The 21,867-nt window shown below is 49.0% G+C and overlaps 2 protein-coding genes across 3 annotated transcripts in view; one reads left to right on the top strand and one right to left on the bottom strand.

Annotated features, from left to right (window-relative positions):
• The window catches only part of SUFU (SUFU negative regulator of hedgehog signaling), an 88,931-nt gene extending 84,029 nt beyond the window's left edge, over positions 1-4,902 (bottom strand). Inside the window, exon 1 of one of the 2 annotated variants that reach the window (XM_084903872.1) lies at positions 4,509-4,902. In XM_084903872.1, coding sequence (XP_084759998.1) covers positions 4,509-4,690 — 182 coding nt within the window. In that variant the 5' untranslated portion in view covers positions 4,691-4,902. The remainder of the gene's footprint in view (positions 1-4,508) is intronic. The other variant, XM_084903873.1, reaches the window with a different exon arrangement.
• Positions 4,903-8,035: 3,133 nt separating this feature from the next.
• Positions 8,036-21,086, top strand: ACTR1A (actin related protein 1A). The gene is made up of 11 exons (XM_084903880.1): positions 8,036-8,188; positions 13,422-13,486; positions 14,362-14,437; positions 15,010-15,135; positions 15,915-16,039; positions 16,704-16,920; positions 17,592-17,684; positions 18,261-18,435; positions 18,538-18,599; positions 19,167-19,207; positions 19,296-21,086. Exons 1-11 carry the CDS (start codon positions 8,141-8,143, stop codon positions 19,396-19,398), a joined length of 1,131 nt encoding a protein of 376 aa, XP_084760006.1. The 5' UTR covers positions 8,036-8,140; the 3' UTR covers positions 19,399-21,086.
• The last annotated feature ends 781 nt before the right edge of the window (positions 21,087-21,867 follow it).

The raw sequence follows: 21,867 nt of genomic DNA, 5'->3' as shown, positions 1-21,867 counted from the left end.
CAGATTGGATGGTTGCCCCTTTGCTTCCTCCTGTTTCAAACTACCAATCCCCCAAATGCGATTGGCAGGGATTATCTCTCCTTCCTGGTGCCTGTAAACACGTCATGCTTCAAGGCAAGAGGTGCATCTGTCAATCCAATTGGCCTCTGTTGAAAGACCATCCTCAGCATCCCCAATGGGCACTGTTCCTGGAAGCAGAGGCTCAGCTCCACTCTTGCCTCTTAGACTAACTGTGCCCTTCGCTAATTACATTTTGTTGTAAACAAACCCAATGCCTTCAGACCCATGCCTGTGCCCCACAGACCAAAGCTGGTTGTTTGGGAAAACTTTTTTTTTTTTTAATCTTTTTTTAAATTGATTTTTTACAGAGAGGAAGGGGGATAGATAGAGAGCTAGAAACGTCGATGAGAGAGAAACATCGACCAGAAACATCGACCAGCTTCCTCTTGCATACCCCCTACCGGGGATGTGCCCACAACCAGTGTACGTACATGCCCTTGACCGGAATCGCACCTGGGACCCTTCAGTCCGCAGACCGACGCTCTACCACTGAGCCAAACCGGTTTCGGCTGGGAAACCTTTTTAATCCTCACCCAAGGACATTTTTTTTGATTGATTGAGAGGGAGAGAGAGGGGAGGGGAAAGAGACATCAATCAGTTGCCTCCTGCACATGCCCTGACTGGCCAGGGATCGAACCTGCACCCTAGACATGTGCCCGACTGAGAATTGGACTACAGCCTTTTGGTGTACAGGACAATGCTCCTATCAACTGAGCCACACCAGCCAGGGCCCAAAGCTGGTCTTTCATCATGCAAATGACAAGAGCCAAACCTGGGCTAGCTCACCTCAGCACAGATAAAGATAACTGCAGCAGAAGCCAGGCTGAGCCCTGTGAGCTCCAGAACTGGAAGATGACCCTAGCAGACTACCATCTCAAAGGTAGAACTGTACATTAAATTATTTGGGGCCTCTGAAGACCACATTAAACTTCCCACATAATTCCAACTGAAAGGCAGTGGAGGAAGAGATTCAGTCATTACCTCACTCTGAGGATTTAATTCAATAAGGATTCCCTTTTGTAGACCAATTAGTGCTCTCTTTTTCTTAAATCCTGCTTTTCCTCAGAATGGATAGGGAAACTGGTAGACTTGAGAAACAGATGAAATAAATGGAAACCATCAGTGGAAGGAAGTCTGCAGTTAGCTCACAGACACTCTGCATTTGAGCTGCCTCGGACATCTGACTGTTCCACAGATTGCAAAAACTTTGCTGCTCCTGGGACATTGATGGAGTGCGCTTTGCAACTGGGTTCATATGCTAAAGGAACACTGACAACCAAATAAAAGGCATGCTTATCTGTGATCCCAGCAAGCACGCCAACACCATGCAATTAAAGCACTATTTAAAACCAGTAGGTCTCTTTTTATCCTCTTTGCCAGGATATTATTTGCTTTTGTAAAAATCCTTATTCTCCGCTAAGAAATGCTGTTATTTCTAGAACTTGTTAAAAAAAAAAAAAAAAAAAAAAGTTGCTACAAATAGCTTAGAATTTCAACTGAGTGGATTAGAAAAAAGGACAAATCTCCCTGTCTTTCCTTAACTCAGATTTTGCCAAAATCATCTGACTAATTCCACAACCAGTTGGATTTAGGAGAGCTTGTCGGGGAAAGGAAAAAAGCAAAGAGCAGCTAACTCTGAAAGGACCCTAGGATAGTGCAAAGCCCAAGAACAGATGGAGTGACTACAGGCTCCATGTATGCTCCACTGTCCTGATGCAAAACCCCAGTCCTACCCTCCTTCAGCTTTGGTCCACCCAGCAACAAGTGACAAACTGCATCCGCCATTCCATGCTTCACCTGCCACTCCACAACAACCCTCTTTCTGGCCACGGCTCCCAGGACGCACTCTCAAGGAGAGAGACTTTACCCTGAAACTCCAACTGCAGGGAATGACCAAGTGTCAGACCAAACGAACCTCATCCCCAGGCACAGACAGTTCTGTTCTACTTACTCAGAAACCTGATGGGAAGCAGATGAGTATGCAGAAAATTTTCATATTCTGTACTTAGAAAAGATGTTATCCAAGGACCCAGCATCCTTCAACTTAGTACCTTGAACACCTGACTTCACTCCCCAGGACTAGAGTAGCCCCAGAGCACAAGCTCTGCCTCTCTGCTTCGGATCCCTACTCACCGAAGTCTCAGCTTTCAGAATGTCCTTGCTGACCAGGGTCCATTAGCCAAGAGCCACCCTTCTGTTGCAAGAAAAGGAATCCCAAGGTACATTGGGCCACAGCCAGACCCAGGCAGCCTCAGTCAGTCATCCTGTTAGGAGAACTGAAGAGGCCTTGGTGGAATCCCAAATGGAGGAATCCCAAATTAAATCGATGGATTAATTTCAGAGTCTTAATCATGCACAATCCTCCAAATCTAGAAAGAACTAGCTGCCAAGCTGTCTCCTCTTATATTTTCCCGAATCTAGGAAGCATTTCTAATTGCAAAGAATGCTGTACAGTTGCCTTGACTCATCATTAGAATTTAGTCCATCTCTGAAAATAAGTCCTGCCTGGTTAACAAGCTTGCGGGGAGGGGGGGGGGCAAGTTTCCCAAACTAGTCTTTGTCCTTTGCCTGTGCTCCCATACCTTTTACACACAACTCTATCCTTCATGGCCACCTTTTACACACAACTCTATCCTTCATGGCCACCTTTTACACACAACTCTATCCTTTGGAGACAGAGACAGTCGCCCAAGTCTGTGTAGCAATTCCTCTTTACACTCAAATGAGGCCTGAACAAACAGCATGGCAGAGCCAGGCCCACTTTTCTCATGACACAATCCGGGAGAGTTCAACACAATACGCATTTAAATACAGAGGTGCAATTAGAATGGGGATTAAGTTATCAAGAGCTGCTTTTCATTCAGAAGCTCTCTTCATAAACTCGTCTCAACCCAAGAATTGTACCACTGGCCACACCTCCTGGCCACCAGACAGAAGCAGGCTGCTCCCCACGGCTCCCCCTAAGGAGCAGGTGGCTGGTCCTCCACACCGTCCACCTCTTCACATGCTCCAGTCCTCCGGAGCCTACCTTCTGCCACTTCTGGAGGAAGACACTGTCCTGGGGGAGACTCAGTCCTAAAGGGAGAGGTAACCAGAAGAGACACCCACTCACTCCCCCCCACCCAGGTCTATCCTATCTATGGCCACATCCCAAGCGGCTAGCTGCCTGAACAGTCTTTCAGGGCTCCATGAAGGGGTCATCTTAACACACTGCCTGCAAGAATGTGGTTCTGGACATATTCAACCAATCCCTCAGTCAACTTTTGGTCCAGAAAGATCATGAAGATTGGCTCTTTCTTTCCCACAGTTCCCATAACGCCCGTTTTGCCCTGAGGCTGCAGGATGAAACAGGAATGGGAAACTAGAGAAGACCATTCCTACTTCAAGGCCAGCCCCTCTGCAAAAGGTCTGATCCTTAACGGAGATCCCTCAGAGACCCCCTGAGGAACTGCTGCCTGCATCCTGAAGCTTGTGGCTAGGAAGCTCCTCCGCATCTCACCGCCTTCCCCCCTCCCTGTCCGAGGCCCACACTTGGAGGGTTTCCTCTGGTCCCCTTCGATCCCCGGCCAAGCCCTGGCTCTCCCCGGCCCTGCCTCTGCCCTGGCCAGTGCCATAAAGGAAAGCAGCTGCAGAGCTAGCGGGAAGCTCGGCGCGAGAACTGTGCGGAGTCAGCACCAAGTTTATCGGGGGGAAAAGTTGTCTCGTGAAACTTAGGACACAAAAGCACGGCGCTGACACGATGTCTGAGCTCCCCGGAAAGCAATAGAAAGGCTGCCCTCCTCCTCCTCCACCGCTTCCCAAGCGCACCGCTCACAGCGAGCGCCCCCCCTCACCCAAAGCGGAGCCCGGGGCCCCAGACCCGGACCCGGACCCGGACCCGGGCCAGTCTCCTGCCCTCCAGCTCCGCCAGCCGCGCTCCTGCAGAGCCCCCGCCCCTGCAAAGCCCCGCCACGGCGCCCCCGCCCCCGCCCCGCCGTCCCACTCCCACCCCCGCCCCGGCCCACCGCGGCCCCGGCCCAGTGCAGCCGCAACCCCCTCCGGGCTTCCCCTGGCCCGCCCGCTGGTGACCCCCTGCAGGCGCCCCCTCCTTCCACCACGTTTACAGTCCCCCTCTCCTCCCGACCCCCCTCGGCTCCCCCCCACACACACACACACACCACACACACACACCCAATTCACTCCGTTCTCCAAACCCCCTTAACCCTTCAGCCTCCGCAGCCCCGTCAGCCACTCGCTGCCCGCAGCCTTCTTTAACCCCTTTGTCCCCATTCCTAACCGGAGCCTTAACTCCCTCCCTCCCAGCAGGAAGCCCTTCTTCCCAGGACTTTAACCATTCCCCCTCCTCCTTCTTCTCCTCCTCCTCCTTTTCCTCCCTCGCAAACTACTTCGCCGCGGGTGCTTAAACTCCTCGCGGCCCGCCGCCGTCCCCCGCGGCCCGGGCCCCTTACCAGTACTTGACGATGGCGGTGACCTGGAGCGGGTTCGGCTGGTCCGGGTACAGGCGGCGGCACTCTCCGTAGATGGCGTGCAGCCCCGGGGGGAAGAGCGAGGCGAAGGCCGGCGGGGCGGTGGGGCCGGGGGCCGGGGGCGCGGTGGGGCCGGGGGCGCCGCTAGGCCGCAGCTCCGCCATCCCGGCGCTGGGAGGACCCGGGAGGACAGACGAGCGAGCGCGAGGGCACTGACGCGCCGGCGGCGGGCGGACCCCGGAGGTGTGACTCCCAGAGGCGCTGGGGGCTGCAGCGAGGGCTGGGACCCGCGCCTGCGCACGGCGAGCCGTCCGCCCAGGCCGCGGCCGCCGCCGAGCGGGCCCGAGAGCGCCTGGGGAGCCGCGGGCCGCTCAAGGGGGCGGGGCCCCGGCGCGCCTGATCCCAGACCCCATTGGCTGACGTCCGTGCCAGTCACAGAGGCGGCGTGCCTCGGCAGTAAGTCTCGCCTCCCCCTATAGGCGTCCCAAAGCTCTTGGCTTCCCCCTAGTGTTAGGAGGAACCCAGGTTTCAATGGAGATGTGCAGGCATCCTTCTGAGGTGCTAGGGTCCCTCAAAAGCACTGGGAAGTGGGCCAACAAAGGACCTGTCACTGGTTTTCTGACTCGCAAACCTTATTTATTTAAACATAAACTAGAGGCCCAGTGCACGAAATTCCTGTGAGAGCGCACTGACCACCAGGACCGGTTATTCTGCCCTACAGTCGATTTGCATATCAGCCTTTTATTATATAGGATATAGCAATGGGCTGATTCATTCGTCCATGTGGCATTAGTGTTTTGTTTTGGTTTTTTTATTGATTTCTGAGAGGGGAAAAGGGAAGAGAGAAACATCAATAAGAGGGAATCATTGATCTGCTGTCGCCTGCACACCCCCTATCAGGGACAGAGCCCATAACCCAGGCATGTGCTCTGACTAGGAATTAACTGTGACCTGGCTCATAGATGGAAACTCAACCACAGAGCCACACACTATGGGCCATGGGACATTAGTTTTAATAGATTATAAATCTAAAAGTTTCCTATGTCTTTGAATGTCCTTTGATCATACTGACTGACACACTGCCAAATTCAGGGGTTCTATGTCAAAATACCTATTTTGGAGTTCTGTCAGAAAGTAACAAGAATTGGCCTGAGGGCATGGCTCAGTGGTTGAGCATCAACCTAAGAACCAGGAAATCACGGTTAGATTCCCAATCATAGCACATGTCTTGGTGGCAGGCTCAATTCCCAGTGTGGATGTGCAAGAAGCAGCCAATCAATGATTCTCTTTCATCATTGATGTTTCTATCTCTCCCTCTCGCTTCCTCTCTGAAATCAATAAAAAATATATTTTTTAAAAGGAAAGTTTAAAAAACAGGAAAGTAACAATTAAGTAAACCATGATCAATTCTTAAAATGATAATCATTTACTCAATATTTTTAGTGATGATAATCTATTCTTTGTTGTGTTTTAGGCATATATATGCAGATTGCCTTGAGGAATACCAGTATTCATTATCTACTATGGGCCTGCCCTTCCCCATTACTCTTTCTTAATGGGAGAATTTTTAATTCCTAATGCACCTGCTTGGGAATTATTTTCCTGTTTACAATAACTTTTCCCAAAAAGTAATGTCTTCCACTCAATGATCTTAAAGAATCCCAAGAGACAGGGATAGAACAGTGCTATTAGCTAAAAGGGTTCCTGCAACTTGAATCGGGGGAGGAAATCATCTAGAGAAAAATGTGCTGAGCTCATTTGAAAGCAGTGACACATAACTTCTTTTCATCTCTATATTCTCATTTATCAGTGTCAATTATATGCCAGTAGTTCCAAGTGCTAGTCTTCAGACAAATGAATTTTAGCCTCCTGCAAAGTTTACTCCTATTCAGGAAAATATACAAAAAGAAAAAAAGAAAAAAAAGTACTTGTATGCAATTTAAATTATTTTCCTTTGTTCTGGGAATATGTCCTTCCCCATGGGTATTAAATTCTTTATTAGAGTGTTGATAGTGATCGATATTTATTAATGTCTTATGAAATGGTTATCATCAATAAATCAACAAATAAAAACATGATAATCAGCCCTAGCTGGTTTGGCTCAGTGAATAGAGCGTGAGCCTGTTGACTGAAAAGGTCCCAGGTTCAATTCCAGTCAAGGGCACATGCCCAGGTTGGGAACTTGATCCCCAATAGGGGGTGTACAGAAGGCAGCTGATCAATGATTCTCTCTCATCATTGCTGTTTCTCTCTCTCTCTCTCTCTCCCTTCCTCTCTGAAATCAATTTAAAAAAAAATTTTTTTTAATGGAATTGCCTTATGACCCAACAATTATATTTCTGGGAATTTATCTGAAGAAACCCAAAGAACTAATTTGAAAGAATATGTGCACCCCTATGTTCTTTGCAGCGTTACTTACAATAGCCAAGATTTGGAAGTAGCCCATCAGTAGATGAGTGGATAAAAAAGCTGTGGTACACATAGGAAAAAAGAACTCAATGGGACCCTCTTCCCCCTCCACCCATGGGAGTCCATTCTGTGGGACTCTCTCCCTCTCCCCATGTGGGTGTCTGTACTTGTTCTTTAATAAAGCTCCACCTTGGCTGCACTAAAAAAGGAAGAAGAAAAAGAAGAAGAAAAAGCTATGGTTCATCTACACAATGGAATACTACAGAACAGTAAAAAAAAAAAAAAAAAAAAAAAAAAAGGAAATCTTAGGGTTTGTGACAGCATAGATGAACTGGAGAGTCCTACCATAAGTGAAATAAGCCAATCAGAGAAAGACAAGTACCATATTATTTTACTCACTAGAGGCCTGGTGCATGAAATTTGTGCCCAGGTAGGGTCCATAGGCCTGGCCGGGATAAGAGCCAATTGGGCCATCCTTCATTCTGTACCGCCCCCTAGCGTACGTCATAGCGAGCGGTCAACTCTCCATGGGACAATTTGTCGCTGGTCGGTGCAAATTGTCCCTGGTAGGTGTAACTCTCCATGGGACAATTTGCATATTAGCCTTTTATTACATAGGATATGTGGAATCTAATGAACAAAATGAACTAACAAGTAAAATAGAGACTCATAGGTAGCAAGCTGATAGCTGGGGATGGGGGCGATGTGTGTGGAGGAATTGAGCAAAAAAGAAAAAACTCATGGACACAGATAATAGTCTGGTGATTGCTGGGGGACGTGGGGAGGGGGAAAGAGGGTATAGGGGGGATAAATGATGATGCAGGAGACTTGACTTGGGGTGGTGAACACACAGTGTACAGATGACATGTTGTAAAATTGTGCACCTGAAACTTGTGTAATTTTGGTCATCCTAAAAAATTCAATAAAAAGGAAAAAAAAAATCTGCTTCCCTTGTACTTACCCATGGAGACTACAAAACCCAGGGTACTGTGTCACTCCATCTCTTAAAACTAGGTGTGTCTCGGAAACTGCCTGGCCCTCCAACCTCAGTTGCAAGGCATGCTGGGGGTTGTAGTTCTTTGAAGGCAAGATCGGGCCGCTCCCTCTCCGCCCTGCACCGGCGGCTAGTCTGCGCATGCGTGTCAGTGGCACTAGCAGCGAACCGGGCAGGCAGTTCCTTCCTCGGAGGGAGAGATTCCTCTGCCATGGAGTCCTACGATGTTATCGCCAACCAGCCTGTGGTAATCGACAACGTGAGTTGCATCTTTTCTATTTCTAAAGGGACTTACGCTATCCTCCCCGAAGGGATCGTTTCCCGATGCCGCCAGCTCTTTGTCACTGGCCAGGCCTGTCAGGCGGGTTCAACCACCGCTGCCTCCATCCTACTCCCACCCATAGTCTCCAGGCAGGGGGGGCCGGTCGGCAACCATGGGTTGGAGCGCTATGGGGTGAATAAAGGAAAGACTTGTCAGTCCGAGCCGGGTCCTTGGGCCCGGGGCTCCAGGGGCCTTAACCGCTCTGTGAGCTCGGTACCCACCCCTTCCCAGTTCTCGGTAACTCTATTGGCTGCTTTGGCTGTCGATCTTGACCGGTGACCCCGCCTCTGAGCCTTGCCGGATGAGGGCTAACCTCTGCAGTGATTGGCTTACGCCCCTGCAGTTCTTCCGGGCCGCCATCATGTTTCTCAACTCTAAGGGGCGGGGCGCTGCAAGAGGGCTGTTGGGATTGGCTTCCGGAACTTTCCGTGGTGGGGTCTGACAGACTAGGGCCCGCCCGCCCGTGTGTGGAGAAGGGCTAAGTTTCCTTCTGTCCAGAGCCGGGAATCTAGGCTGTGCATTTGGGTGGGGTCCGAGGATTTCATTTATTTCTGAGATTGTAAATCACCGCGTTAATAATGGTCGACAGGCTAAAAGAGGAACCAAGCAAGCAGGGATGCCTAGTTGCTGGTGAAAATATTTGCCAGGCTCTCTGGAGCTTACGGAGGAGGAATTTCACATGCGTTCGAATTGGATCCTCACAAAAACTGGGTGAATGGTTAAGGCAGGAAGTTTGATTCTCATGTTATAAATGAGAAAATGGAAGCGCAAAGAATTAAAGTGAGCCCAAGGTCATCCAATAGAGGTGCCCTAAATCCAGTGCTTTATTCGTTATTCCTCTTGCCAGAACGCCAGGAAAAGGCATAAATAGTGACAGATGGAATCTAAGTACTGCTCTTATTGTGGGCAGAGGGGGACAACTGTAAAACAACTGCATTTCTGTCTCCAAGTTGTAGGGTTGTTTTTTAAGAGTATTCTCATGATCAAGTACTTTTTAAAAAAATATATTTTAATGTTTTTTTACAGAGAGGAAAGGAGTGAGATAGAGAGCTAGAAATGTCGATGAGAGAGAAACATCGACCAGCTGCCTCTTGCACATCCCCTACCGGGCATGTGCCCGCAACCAATGTACATGCCCTTAACCGGAATTGAACCCGGGACCTTTTAGCCGCAGACTGATGCTCTACCGCTGAGCCAAACCGGTTTCGACCCAGTTGTAGGTTTAGTCCCACCGAGGTCGGTTGACCTTTTCTGTGCCCCTTCCAAGTCCCTTGATGCAAAACTGCCAGTTCCCTCTGTCCTAAACCCACTGTCAGATTCGCTCCATTGACCCAGCCCTTGGACTTTAGGCAAGTTAGAAGGTCCTTTCATTGGCATCGTCTCATTTAAGCTTCCGATCCGGTAGGTAGATGGGAATAACTAACCCAGATGATGCAGGCAAGTGAGGCCTGGAGAGCTTAAATAACAGTATTCAGACCGCCAGGTTCGTGAGTTGAGGCAAATTGAGATCGGGTGCCAAGTTTCTCACTTTTTTCAAGGAAAGTTGTTTTTGTTGTTAGCTTTCCTTCTCTCTAGGAGTATGGCTTCTGACTTGAAAAGCTAGAGGTTGAGTTCAGTGAGACACCACCATTTGAGGAGATTTGGGGGGTCCCAGTGAGAGCTCATGTCTGGGTTGCAGGCTCAATGACGTGAATGGATGATTCTCTCTCATCATGGATGTTTCTCTCCCTCTCTCTTCCTCTCTCTGAAATCAATAAAAATAAGTTTTTTTTTTACAAAAATACTGCCTTTGTGGCTATAGGAGCCTAAATGCAGGAACGGTATCAATAAGAGTTTTACTGTTTTGGGGAATGTTGTGCTGCTTCAGCCCCCTTTTAAAAAAAAAAAATGAAAGACATTAAACCTAAAGAAAAATTCAGAGAAGTATATAATGAGCACATACATAGCATGTGTCTGCCCCCCATATTTAATAAATGTTGATATTTACCATATTTGCAGGAATGCAGACCCAGTGTCACCAGATCTGATTTTTCAAGATAAATTAGAAATTTTAAATGTCATATGAGTCTCCAGTTTTTAACTGTCAGAAATTAATGTAAAGATAGTTTGTGGTCTATAGATACAGAAAGTAGACTAGTGGTTGCCCAGGACTAGGAGTGGGAGAAGAGGAATAGGATGGAGAGTGACTTCTGATGGATACACAGTTTCTTTGGGGGATGATGAAAAAGTTCTAAAGTTAGATTGTGGTAATGATTGCATAATTCTGTGAATATACTAAGAACCACTGACTTATATACCTTAAATGGGTAAATTGAATTTTATGTCAATAAAGTTGGGTGTGTTTTTTTAAGTACTTTGTGAGTCAAACATAATATGTCTTTGGGCCCCAAATGGGCCAATATCCTAGAATCTGAGGCTCCGTCTCTTAGCATCCTTTTTCCACTTGTAAAATGGGAGACAATTAGTTTTCTTTTCAGCATGTCTAGAATAATCATTGAGCTTAGAATAAAGGTCACCCAAGCCATAAGGCCTATAGCCAGCAGGTACTGGGAGAGCTGTGCTAAGGGATTTGCTATTTGTTTGCCTGCAGCAGCAGGAGAATGAATATTCGGTCAGCAGTGGCTGGCAGCAGATTTGAGTCCTCAGAAATCCAATATTTAATGAGACTACTTTTTCAAGAAGCCTCTACAAGGCATTCGTTTACTTGGTTTTGCCACAGTGAATAATAGAGTGGCAGCCCATTTGCCAAGAATACAGTTCCTAGTTATAAATACTGTTAAAGAAATTGATTACCTTCTTATATGATCTCATGGTATGGCTTGAGCAGAATAGAGAAATGAGACATCCTGGTGCCTAACTCTGGCAACACAGGAGGAGGAAACCATCTCCCTCAGCCTCACTCATTCTTCGCCCAACTGCTGGCGTGGCAGGCCAGCTCGTGGGGCTGCGGGAACAAGCTGGGTCTGGTTCCTGGGTCTTGTGCATCTTCCCAACATTGCCTTGGTCTTTCCTGCCCCACCTCTGCCTGGGGCTTTTGGCATTCCCGCTGCCCATTCGGGTTCCATATATTAGACATCATCTGCCAAAAATGAGCTTCATTTTCATTTTAGTCATCCAGCGTCTATTTGAGTACCCTGCAAACGCCAGCTACTGCTGATATATAAAGTCTCTGACCTCGAGGAACTTAGGCTGAAAAGAGACATAAATGGAAACCATAAAGTTCAACTATGAGAGCAGAACGAAACACATCTACCTAGTGGTATTGGTAATGGTGATTTTGTGATTTAATAGGACAAGGATAATTAATCCCACCTAGGGACTGTTTTTCAGGAGGAAGACAGTGATATTTGAACTGGGCCTGTTATAATCTTGCTAGGAAGGTCAGAGAGGAGGAAATGAACCTATCATCTTACTCTGCTTTGTCACTTAGACTCTAGTCCTTTTGCTAGTAAACACAAAATCAAATATCCAGGGAAATATTTAGAGTCTGAGGTACAGGTCTCATCTTTACTCTTCTTTTTTCAACCTGTGCCAGGAGATCCCATGAGTCTGTTGGCATCACCACACCCAGATGAAGGCAGTGAGCAATTATAGGAAGCTTGAACTGACACGCTCCCCGAGTTCTCTGATGCAGCACTGTTCTCACTCCCATGCCTCTGCCCCAGAGCCCAGTGTTTGCAGTAGGGGAGTTCTTCCTTCTTCCCAGTCTTCAGCTCCGTGTATAGCTGCACCTTTCCCAGGCTTCTTGCTGTTCTGCTCAGGCCGATGAGTTTGCCCTTAACTCCCATTTTCTCTCTTTCCTATTGGCAGAAGTTCTTGCTGTCTTAGAGAACTGGCTTGCTCTGCTCACCTTTCTGCTTTCCCTGTCCTTCAGCCACTTCTTACTTACTGCCTGTGATGCCGCAGTCAGGCACCAGGATGGCCCATCCCAACCCCTTCCCTCAGGGAAGAGCAGAAATAAGAGACAGGGAGGGAACCAGGGATGTTGCTGGGAAGCCTTTGGCGCAGACAACCTTGGCTATTTAGTGTCTCCTGATATGTTTACTGCTTGCATGTGGGTTCTGGAAATATCACACTCCATCCCAGGATTAGTAGCCCCTGGTGACAGGCAGCAGGAAAAGGTTTGCCCCCAGTTAGCTGCAAACTGTGTTGGGCTGGAAGGACAAGGGTATCGGCTGTGGAGGTAGAAGAGCTGAGAAGGAAGAGAACAGGTTATATCTGCAAACAATATCAAGCCTCGACGACTGCCCTGCGTGGAGTTAGTATCTGTGTGTATAGAATCAGTGTTTACTTTGGTTGGGCTCAGGGTGGTATCAGAGATGCTGGAGGGAGGAGTCGGGTTCTTTTCTGAGCATCCCACCCAGCGTACCAAGAATTGGAGCAGCAGGATTGTAATGTTGGGTCTCTTCTCTCCTCAGACAATGGTTTAGGCCTCCTTATCATCAGGAGACCTACGAGTGCGTAAAACAAAGCAGAGTAAAAAACAACAATAACCACAAAGCCCTACAAAGCAGAGTGTCTGTCCCTGCAGTAAGAAGCAGACAGTGTGTGTTCCGTGGGAGTGCTCATGGTGGTGTCTGTCATACACCTGGGGGCAGGGAGAGTTCCCACATCTGGTGGTGTATGACTGAGTCATACCGTCTTCCCCCCTTGGTTGTGTTCCTGAACTTGGCTGCTTTGGTGCTTCTAGCTACTTTCCTCTTCTCTCCTCAGGTTTTCTCTTTCTCTCCCCGTTATTAATGTTGGGGGGGGGGGTATTTTTAGGGGGAATCAAACCATTTTATTGAGGACCTTTAGGGGATGGTTGAAGCCCGGAGGACAGTGAGATCTGGCGTTCTCAGCCCACCGGGACTTCCCAGCTTCTCAGTCACTGGAAAGCTATTAACATTATGTTTAATGCCAAAAGTAAAACATGTTCAGTGTAGGAAAGTCAAAGAATACAGAAAAATCAATTGATACTCTGAGTGTACAGTGAAAGTTCTCACCCTCTCCAGTCTCACTTCCTTCCCTTTGGCATGCATCCACTGTACAAATGCTTATATAGATAGATATATCATATACAACTCTAAGGTTTCTCACTTATAATAAAAATAGAACCATATACATGCTGTATGATATAAATCTCTTGTTTTTGTGATACTTCTGACTTTTCTTTCTCCTTTCTCCTTAGGGATCCGGTGTGATTAAAGCTGGTTTTGCTGGTGATCAGATCCCCAAATACTGTTTTCCAAACTAGTAAGTCATTCTGTAACTTAGAAGCTTAGAAGGTTGTCAGCTTTGTTACAGGCTCAGCCCTCCATCCTTTAGGGAGAAGGGATCTGTCATTCAGGACAGCCCTGGTACTCAAAACAACAAGCAAAGGACAGGAGCTGGCTTTTGGAGGAAGCTAAGGAGACAGCCTACATAGTACAATTGGAGAGGCACTGGCAGATTTTATCTGATGCCAAAAATGTTCTCATCAGGAACTCATTGCTTTGGGTGACTGTCTCTTCATGGAGCCCTCTTTCTAAAACTCTCCTGTCACCCAGGATGGGGTTAACTATGAAGCCATACCTTTAGCCTTAGTGAGAATGAGTTCTCGGGACTCTCCTCCTCAGGCAGAGAGACTGCAGAGGAGGGCAGTTAAGAGTGACCAGGCATGCGGGGAAAGGTAGTTATGAGAGACCAGGCCAACAGGGGAGGGCAGTTAGGAGCAGTCAGGCTGCAGGGGAGCAGTTAGGTGTAGATCAGGCTGGCAGGGGAGCGGTTAGGGGATGATCAAGCTGGCAGGCAGGTGAACGGTTGGGAGCCAGCAGCCCTGGATTATGAGAGGGATATTTGACTGCCGCTTAGACCCGATTCCTGTCCAATAGGGCCTAAACCTGCAATCAGACATATCCCTCTAGTATAAAAATAAAACATAAATAATACATGTTCATTGTAAAAATTATGGGAAATGCAGAAAAGGAGAAATAAGAAAATAAAAATCAACTGTAACTTCCCTCCTTGAAGATAATCATAGTAGCATTGAGTATATTTCTTCCTAAGTGTGTGCCTCTATAGAACTTTCCTGTGTTCTGTCATGTGTTGTGAAATGAAAAGTGATGGGTCCTCCCCACTTTCTTTTGTAGTGTGGGCAGACCCAAGCATGTTCGTGTCATGGCAGGAGCCCTCGAAGGTGACATCTTCATTGGCCCCAAAGCTGAGGTAATTCCCACCCCTCGAGCTAACAGAAGACCTTCTTTAGTCGCCACATGGACAGTGTCCCAGCAGAGGGACATAGCGATGAGTAAAAAGAGTGATTTCTTCTTAAAATCTCCCCGTTAGGTCTCTTATCCTAGACCTCATCCATTTCTTTCTCCCAGGAGCAGCTTCTGGTTTTGGAAAGAAAACACTAATTTTGTGAAACAGAGAGCAGTCTAGGACACAGAGCTTCTGCCTTCCTTTTGTATTCTGCCACTACCTTGCCAATAATCAAAATGACTGGCGTGGTTATTTTTTGGCAAAAGGGATTGGGGGGCTAGATCCTGGCTGGGGTACCCTGGGGATGAGTTAATTAACAGTTTGGCAGAGCCTCTAGAAGCAGAACAACAGAATCATAGTTGCCAGCCTTGCTCCAAGTGCTGAGACCCAGAGGCGGGGGCCAGGAGATTATGTCCTGGGATCAGGCAATGAAGAGGGTGTTTCCTGTCACTTGCCCTGAGGACACCCAAGGGCCCATGGAAATGCAGAAGCCCTCTACTCTGGCTGCTGCTGTAAGTCCTGCTCTCTTTCCCCAGGAGCACCGAGGGCTGCTGTCCATCCGGTACCCCATGGAACATGGCATTGTCAAGGACTGGAACGACATGGAGCGCATCTGGCAATATGTCTATTCTAAGGATCAGCTGCAGACTTTCTCAGAGGAGGTGAGGTTCTGTGTGGGAGGCAGCCCTGCAGGGAGTGCAGAGCAGAGTCTCAGAGATGAGAAAGATGACAATAGCTGCCGAGAGTATTTGAGTCTTTATTATGTACCAGGCATCAGACCATGTGCTTTTTAGATATGTTTGCATTTAATCTTCACACCATTCCTATGAGATGTAGGTAGTATTCTCTCTAGTTTACAAACAGGGGGATAAGTTCAGAAAAGCCAAGCAGTGTTTCCAAGATCACCCAATGAATAAAGTAAAGCTGGGATTCAAACCCACATCTTTCAGATTTCAGAGAGTATACTCTAACTTCTAAGGAGTAACTCTCCACTCAGGAACACCGAGGAATGTGCAGACTAGTTGGACCAGAATTTCCCAGGGGAGAGATATGTTCTAATTTTTAAAAGTACGTTCAATATTAAAATTTAACTTTCTATTTTTTTAAAAATTTAAACTATTTTTATAATTCCAATAGCTTATTAGCAAAATCTTTTTGACAACTGGAGATATATAGCAGAAATAGTAATGTAAGAATCATGGAAGAACAGAAGAGTAATAAAGGGGCGGAGGTGAGGTCAGAATGAGGCTTTAAAGGGGGCATGGTTTTGGAAAGTTGAGGGTCTGACTTGGGCAGGGGTAAGTGATAGGCCCAGCTTGTCTTTTTTTGGAGGGAGACCAACTAAGGTCCCCTGGCCGTCCATACATGGGCTTCTCCTCCAGCACTAATGAGGGTGGGCGTCTGGCCTCAACCTGACTGCTGTCTGGACATCTTTCACCAGCATCCTGTGCTCCTGACAGAAGCGCCTTTAAACCCACGGAAAAACCGAGAACGAGCTGCTGAAGTGTTCTTTGAGACCTTCAATGTGCCAGCCCTCTTCATCTCCATGCAAGCTGTGCTCAGCCTGTGAGTAGCAGCCTGGGGAAAGCAGTTCCTTTGGCATTCCTATAGGGCAAAATACCAGCTAAAATAGGCTGCCATTGTTAGGTTTTGCCAGCTTGACTTCACCATAGTTCACTCCATTTCTTGTCCTCCCAGCACGAAGGCCGTGTGTCAGCTGCTAATTATCAAACATTATAAGGTTAACCCTCTCCCCCACCATACCACAGAAGTATATGTCTGTCTCCTTGTCTCTACCAAATGAGAAAAAACTAGGGAATCATGTGGGAGAAAAGCTAGTTTTTGTGGAAGTGAAAATATTCTTCTTTTCCTTTACTCATTTACTTGCCCTGCCTGGCCCTCGTAGGCATTTGAGTTTTTTCCTCTTGTCTAGAGAGTAAAATCTGCCCTCAGGCTGGGTCTGTGAACCATTGAAGGCCAGCCATCTCGAGATTGGAAGGCCTGCTCTTCTGGGCCTGGGCAGGGAGCTTGGAGAGGCTCAGCTCCTCTCATTCAGATCTTCCACAGCTTGCTTCAGTGCTCAGCATCCTTAGTACTCCATCCAGTTTCCGGGCCCTGGAGAAAGGCAGGCCCCAGCTTTAGTTCAGCTGACATTGAACTTTAAACAAAGTAAGTTTTTGCCCAGAGTGAGGAGTCAGGGTTTAGTGATGGTTTGCCCCCTTTGCTTCAGTTATGCCACAGGCAGGACCACAGGAGTGGTGCTGGATTCTGGGGATGGCGTCACCCATGCTGTGCCCATTTATGAGGGCTTTGCCATGCCTCACTCAATCATGCGCATCGACATCGCTGGCCGAGACGTCTCTCGCTTCCTTCGACTCTACCTGCGTAAGGAGGGCTATGATTTCCACTCATCCTCAGAGTTTGAGATTGTCAAGGCCATCAAAGAAGTGAGTGCTGCCCCGTGGGCCCAGGGATGGGCTAGGGGATGGGAACGGAGCATCAGGACCTCCAGGACCTGGAGTGAAAAGAGGTGAAGCTCCTGTCCTAGGGGCCTGGGTCAGGCCTCCTGACAGCGTGAGACCTCCTGACACACTCCCCTCCCCCAAGTAGGGGAAAGGGAGCTGCTTCTATTTCTTAAGCTGGATGATGGGTACACTGGTGATCATTGTTTTTCAGACCTTCTGTACAAATTACATGTTCTTTCCATCCTTGAGGAATTCAGAATACATTTATCTTTTTAAGTAAACTGAGTCCTCCTGCACCGGGGGCTGTAGGGTAACCTCTGAGCTGGGGAGTGGGACCCAGAACCATATGAGCAATAGAAGAAGGATGCCTGAGTATGGACTAAGATTAGGCTGTGTTCTCAGACCCAGATCCAGGGAACCCCATTTCCACACTTGCCCACCAGGAAGGTGGAATGGGTGGGAACTCCTATCCTAAATGCCAGCTAGTGGACGCCAACGAAACCTCCCTGCTCCTGCTGTAGGGCAGCAGCCCTCACGACCTTAGGGCAATCACTGCGATGGGCAGACTTCTGCAGCAGCATGTCAGTCTTCAGGGACTTTGACCAGGTAGGTGCCAGGTTTCCTGCCTGCCTGACTCATGCTTGGTTCTGCAGAGAGCCTGCTACCTATCCATAAACCCCCAGAAGGATGAGACGCTAGAGACGGAGAAGGCTCAGTACTACCTGCCCGATGGCAGCACCATTGAGGTAGGCGACTGAACCCATGCCCTCAGGCCCCCAGAAGCTCTGGGCTCGAACAGAACTCTTCATGGGGAGGCCGGAGTCGGATGTCCCAGTCTGTCAGTCTGGCCTGGAGCAGTGGAGCTCTTGAGCAGCACCGTCTCCTGCCCAGCGATGAGTGCCAGGGACTTTGCTTCTCTTGTGTGGGGAGGAGGCGTTTTCCTAGGTCAGGATAGGATTAGGAAGAGGGTGGTTAGTGCTGTCCTTAACTACTTGAGGCTGAGTTGCCTCTCCCCAGACCTCCATGGATTGGAAGAAGTTTTTATGAGGGAATGAGTCCATGTATTAAGGCCAAAGGTCTCTGGGTCGGATAATGCCAGAGCTAGGATTAAGCACAGGAACTTCCTCTCTCTAGTTTCCTGGGAGCCCTGTTTCTTTTTGTTCCCTATTTGTTCCCAGGAATTCTATCTTTGTTCCTGGAGACCTTGACATCCGAGGTCTTTCCTAAGCCTGGCCTTCATAGCCACCTGGTTACTAAGAGGTGGGCACAGGGGCCTCTTCCATCCCCAGTCCCCCCTCTGAAGCTTGCCCTCCACCCTGCAGATCGGTCCTTCCCGGTTCCGGGCCCCTGAGCTTCTGTTCAGGCCAGACCTGATAGGCGAGGAAAGCGAGGGCATCCACGAGGTGCTGGTGTTTGCCATCCAGAAGTCTGACATGGACCTGAGGCGCACCCTTTTCTCCAACATTGTCCTCTCAGGAGGCTCCACCCTGTTCAAAGGTTGGTCTTTGCTCTTGGGCCCTTCCCCAGAAAGTTTCCAGATCCTGCTGGGCCCAGATGCCCAGAGAATTGACTTGCGATTCTCCTTTCTTGCCCATTCAGGATTTGGTGACAGGCTGCTGAGTGAAGTGAAGAAACTGGCTCCGAAAGATGTGAAGATCAGGGTAGGAGTGCGGTGCAGGCTAGGGCTGGGTGGGACTGGGCTTCCAAGGGTCCATAGTGCCATATGGTATGGCCCCTTTCCAGCTCTGCCCAAGCTTTTCAGGCTTTTACTGCCAGATGCTCCCATTTCCACCCTCACCCTGAGGCCTGCCAGAGTGGAGGACAGAGGGGGACAGTTCTAATACCCAGATGACGCAGGTGCTAGGTTGAGGGCCCCACGTGTGTTCTTCCAGGGAAACTGACATTGATAGGAGGTTGACTTTTGCTACTCCCTGTGACACAGCCCAACATCTTAGTGACTGCTGAGGGAGCTAGCCTGCCTGAGAAAGGAGGGGTTCTAAGAGGAGTGTGGTTCCTGCAATGGCATCTCACCCCCAGATAGCCCCAGCCTTTCAGAAGTTGTACTTAGGGCTGCGAGAGGCCACAGGGTCCAATAGGTCCACGTGGTCTGTTGTGTGAAGTGCATCCACTGTCTTGGGTGGTGAGAATTAGCCATAAAGGAGAGAGTTAAAGGAAAAGTGAGAGGAGAGGATGAACGTCTCAGATTCCTCTTTCTGCTCCTCTTGCAGATATCTGCACCTCAGGAGAGACTGTATTCCACATGGATCGGGTGAGTAGTTCTGGGAATAAGAGTGGAATAGGAAGCAAACACCCACGCTCTTTTCTCACCGTGGTCCTTTGGATTCCCTCTGCTCCAGGGGCTCCATCCTCGCCTCCCTGGACACCTTTAAGAAGATGTGGGTCTCCAAGAAGGAGTATGAGGAAGACGGTGCCCGCTCCATCCACAGGAAAACCTTCTAATGCCGGGACATCATCTTCACCTTTCTCTGAAGTTAACTCCACTTTAAAACTCGCTTTCTTGAGTCGAAGTGTTTGCGAGGAACTGCGTGTGTGCGAGCGTGTGTGCGCGTGTGTGTGTGTGTGTACAAGTATGTGCACCTATGCGAGTGCCGTGTGGCCCAGGGATCCCAGGGCCCAGAAAGGACGATGAACTACCCACGATGGTGATGGCCTGAGGCCTGGGGTTGACCACTAACTGGCCCTGACAGGACAGAATGCTGGCAGAGGGCTCCATTCCTTCGTCTACTGGGCCTCTGGCTGGCTGTGCGGGACTGTTTACTACCTACCATAGGGACAGAGGGAGGTAGACCTAACCCCAGGGAGACCTTGCTGCTGCCCATCCTAGGCTAGTTAAACACCACCCCGGCCCCATCCTCCGGGTGCCGAGGCCCAAGGCAGCTGCTGCCTTCCTTGTTCATCATTCTGTTCTTGATGCCTCTTGGTCATGGATTGAGGACTGGAACTGGGGTTGAGTTCTATCTGGTTTTGATTGCAGTTTGGGTTTGGGAGGCTGGAAAGGAGGGCACGATGCTCTTAACTTTACCTGGGGGCCAGGACCACACTGGGCATTTGAGGAAGGCAGTAGTAGTGCTACTTTTGATTGGCGGCAGAGTCCAAGTTCCAATCCCAAGCCCCATCTAGGGAATCTTGGGAGAATTTAAGGAGCCTCTTGGCTCCAGGCCATTACTTACTTTTCATCCATCCTTGGGCAATGCCATTTTCCAACCATGTTATTTATTTGTTTGTGCAGTATGGGAGCTGGAGGGAGGGAGCTTATTGCCTCCTGCCCACCAGTCACCCTGTTCACACTAATGTTTACAGCATCTAAGCTTAGCATAGCCTCCAGGGCCCCGCCACTCCCTGCTAAGGGTGAACTGACAGTATCCATAGGCTGGGGCCATTTGGGATCTGAGGCTACACTCAAAGTCACTCCCACAGCCTCTCTCTCTCCCTCTTCCACTTGCTCACTTCCCTAGAATCCACAGGCTGGTTGCTGGTTGGATTTTCTGAAGCCGGTGGTAGAATCACTCCTTGGCAGAGGCCCTAGCAAAGGAGGGATGTTGGGGGATCTAGCTCCCTTAGGATTGGAGAAAGAGCCGCAATGAACCAAGTTGCCTTTTCCCACTCTAGCTGACCTGAGGGGCTAGGTTATAGAGATGAGAAGGCCCCCTCTGGACTGATACTGTGCCATTCTTTACTTTGGACCTATTTAGTTAGCGAGGAGGCCAGACCCCGGTGCCAGGAGCTGGTGGGCTCAGGTTCATCCCTGGTCCAGTGGGGCAAGCACGTACTCTGGACTGGGCTGGCCTAGCAGTGGTCCAAAGGCCCTTCAGCCCCGATGGTACAAACTGGGGCTGACCAATGTCCACCGGCACCCTCACTTGACACCAAGGTCTGCCCCAAGCCCAGATTCAGACAGTATTCTCCCCATGCCATCCAACGATGAAAGGCCCGTCCAGGTGTGGGCCACAGCAGCACGTGTGTGTGAAAGCGATGTTGCGGCCCGCGGACTGCAGTGTGCTTAACCAATTCACCTCCCTTCTTTTAGCCCAAGCCTGTCCTTCACACAGCCTTGCACAAACCACAAACCAGCCTTGCCTGGTGGGGCCCAGTGTACTTTAAATAAAGTCCTTCCAATAGACACGTCAGCTGGGTTTCTGTCTAGTCAGTGCTGGGCGGGGAAGAGGGAGGAGCCAAGGTCCTGAATCTGAGGCCTCATCCGTCCTCTAGAGGGCACTGTTGCCCCAGCCAAACTTGGCCAGCTTTAGCCCAAGTGCCAGCCTGTCGAGCCCATGGGTGAGACCACCCAAATGAGGGGAGCAGAATTTGACATCCCTGAAGTTGGAGGTTCTCAAAACTTCTGTGTGTAAGAAGCTCAAGAGCTTATTAAAATGCAGTACCTGAGGCCCATGCTCAGGTATTCTGATTAATCAGTTCTCTATTTTAATTCTATATACTTGGGGGGAAATTGCCCTGCACTTTACAAATGTTAACTCATTTGATCCAACAATGTATATAGGATATTTTTATCACCCACTTTATAGATGAGGACATAGAGCCACAGAGAAATCACGTAATTTCCCAAAGCTAGGGTTTGAACCCAGGCAATGTAGCTCTAGAGCCTGCATTCTTAGGCACTATGAGGCCTCAACAAACCATTGGCCAAAAATCAGGTCAGTTTTGCCCTCCAGATACATTTGCCAATGCCTGGAAATGTCTGTCACAACAAGATGGGGCGGGGTGGGGGTGGGGGCAGGTGTGCTGCTACTGGCATCTAAGCAGAGGCCAGGGCTGCCAAGGCCTAGAACAGAGGAAAAATAACCACAGCTTTCCAAACCCCAGACCCTTGAAAGCAGAACCTTGGGAAACAGAACTCAGACATCACCATCTTTGAAAGCTCTCTGGTGTCTGTAAGGTGGAGGGCTCTGG

This window comes from Pipistrellus hanaki (genome assembly GCF_964339955.1).
Source record: "Pipistrellus hanaki genome assembly, chromosome: 14".
NCBI lineage: Eukaryota > Metazoa > Chordata > Mammalia > Chiroptera > Vespertilionidae > Pipistrellus > Pipistrellus hanaki.
This window is presented reverse-complemented; position numbering and strand designations above follow the sequence as displayed.

Excerpts from the sequence above, each read along its gene's own strand:
- ACTR1A (XM_084903880.1), top strand. The coding sequence starts at position 8,141 with ATGGAGTCCTACGATGTTATCGCCAACCAGCCTGTGGTAATCGACAAC. Across the intron at positions 8,189-13,421 it reads AGCCTGTGGTAATCGACAAC|GGATCCGGTGTGATTAAAGC; the intron begins GTGAGTTGCATC and ends CTTTCTCCTTAG. Across the intron at positions 18,600-19,166 it reads CGAAAGATGTGAAGATCAGG|ATATCTGCACCTCAGGAGAG; the intron begins GTAGGAGTGCGG and ends CTCCTCTTGCAG.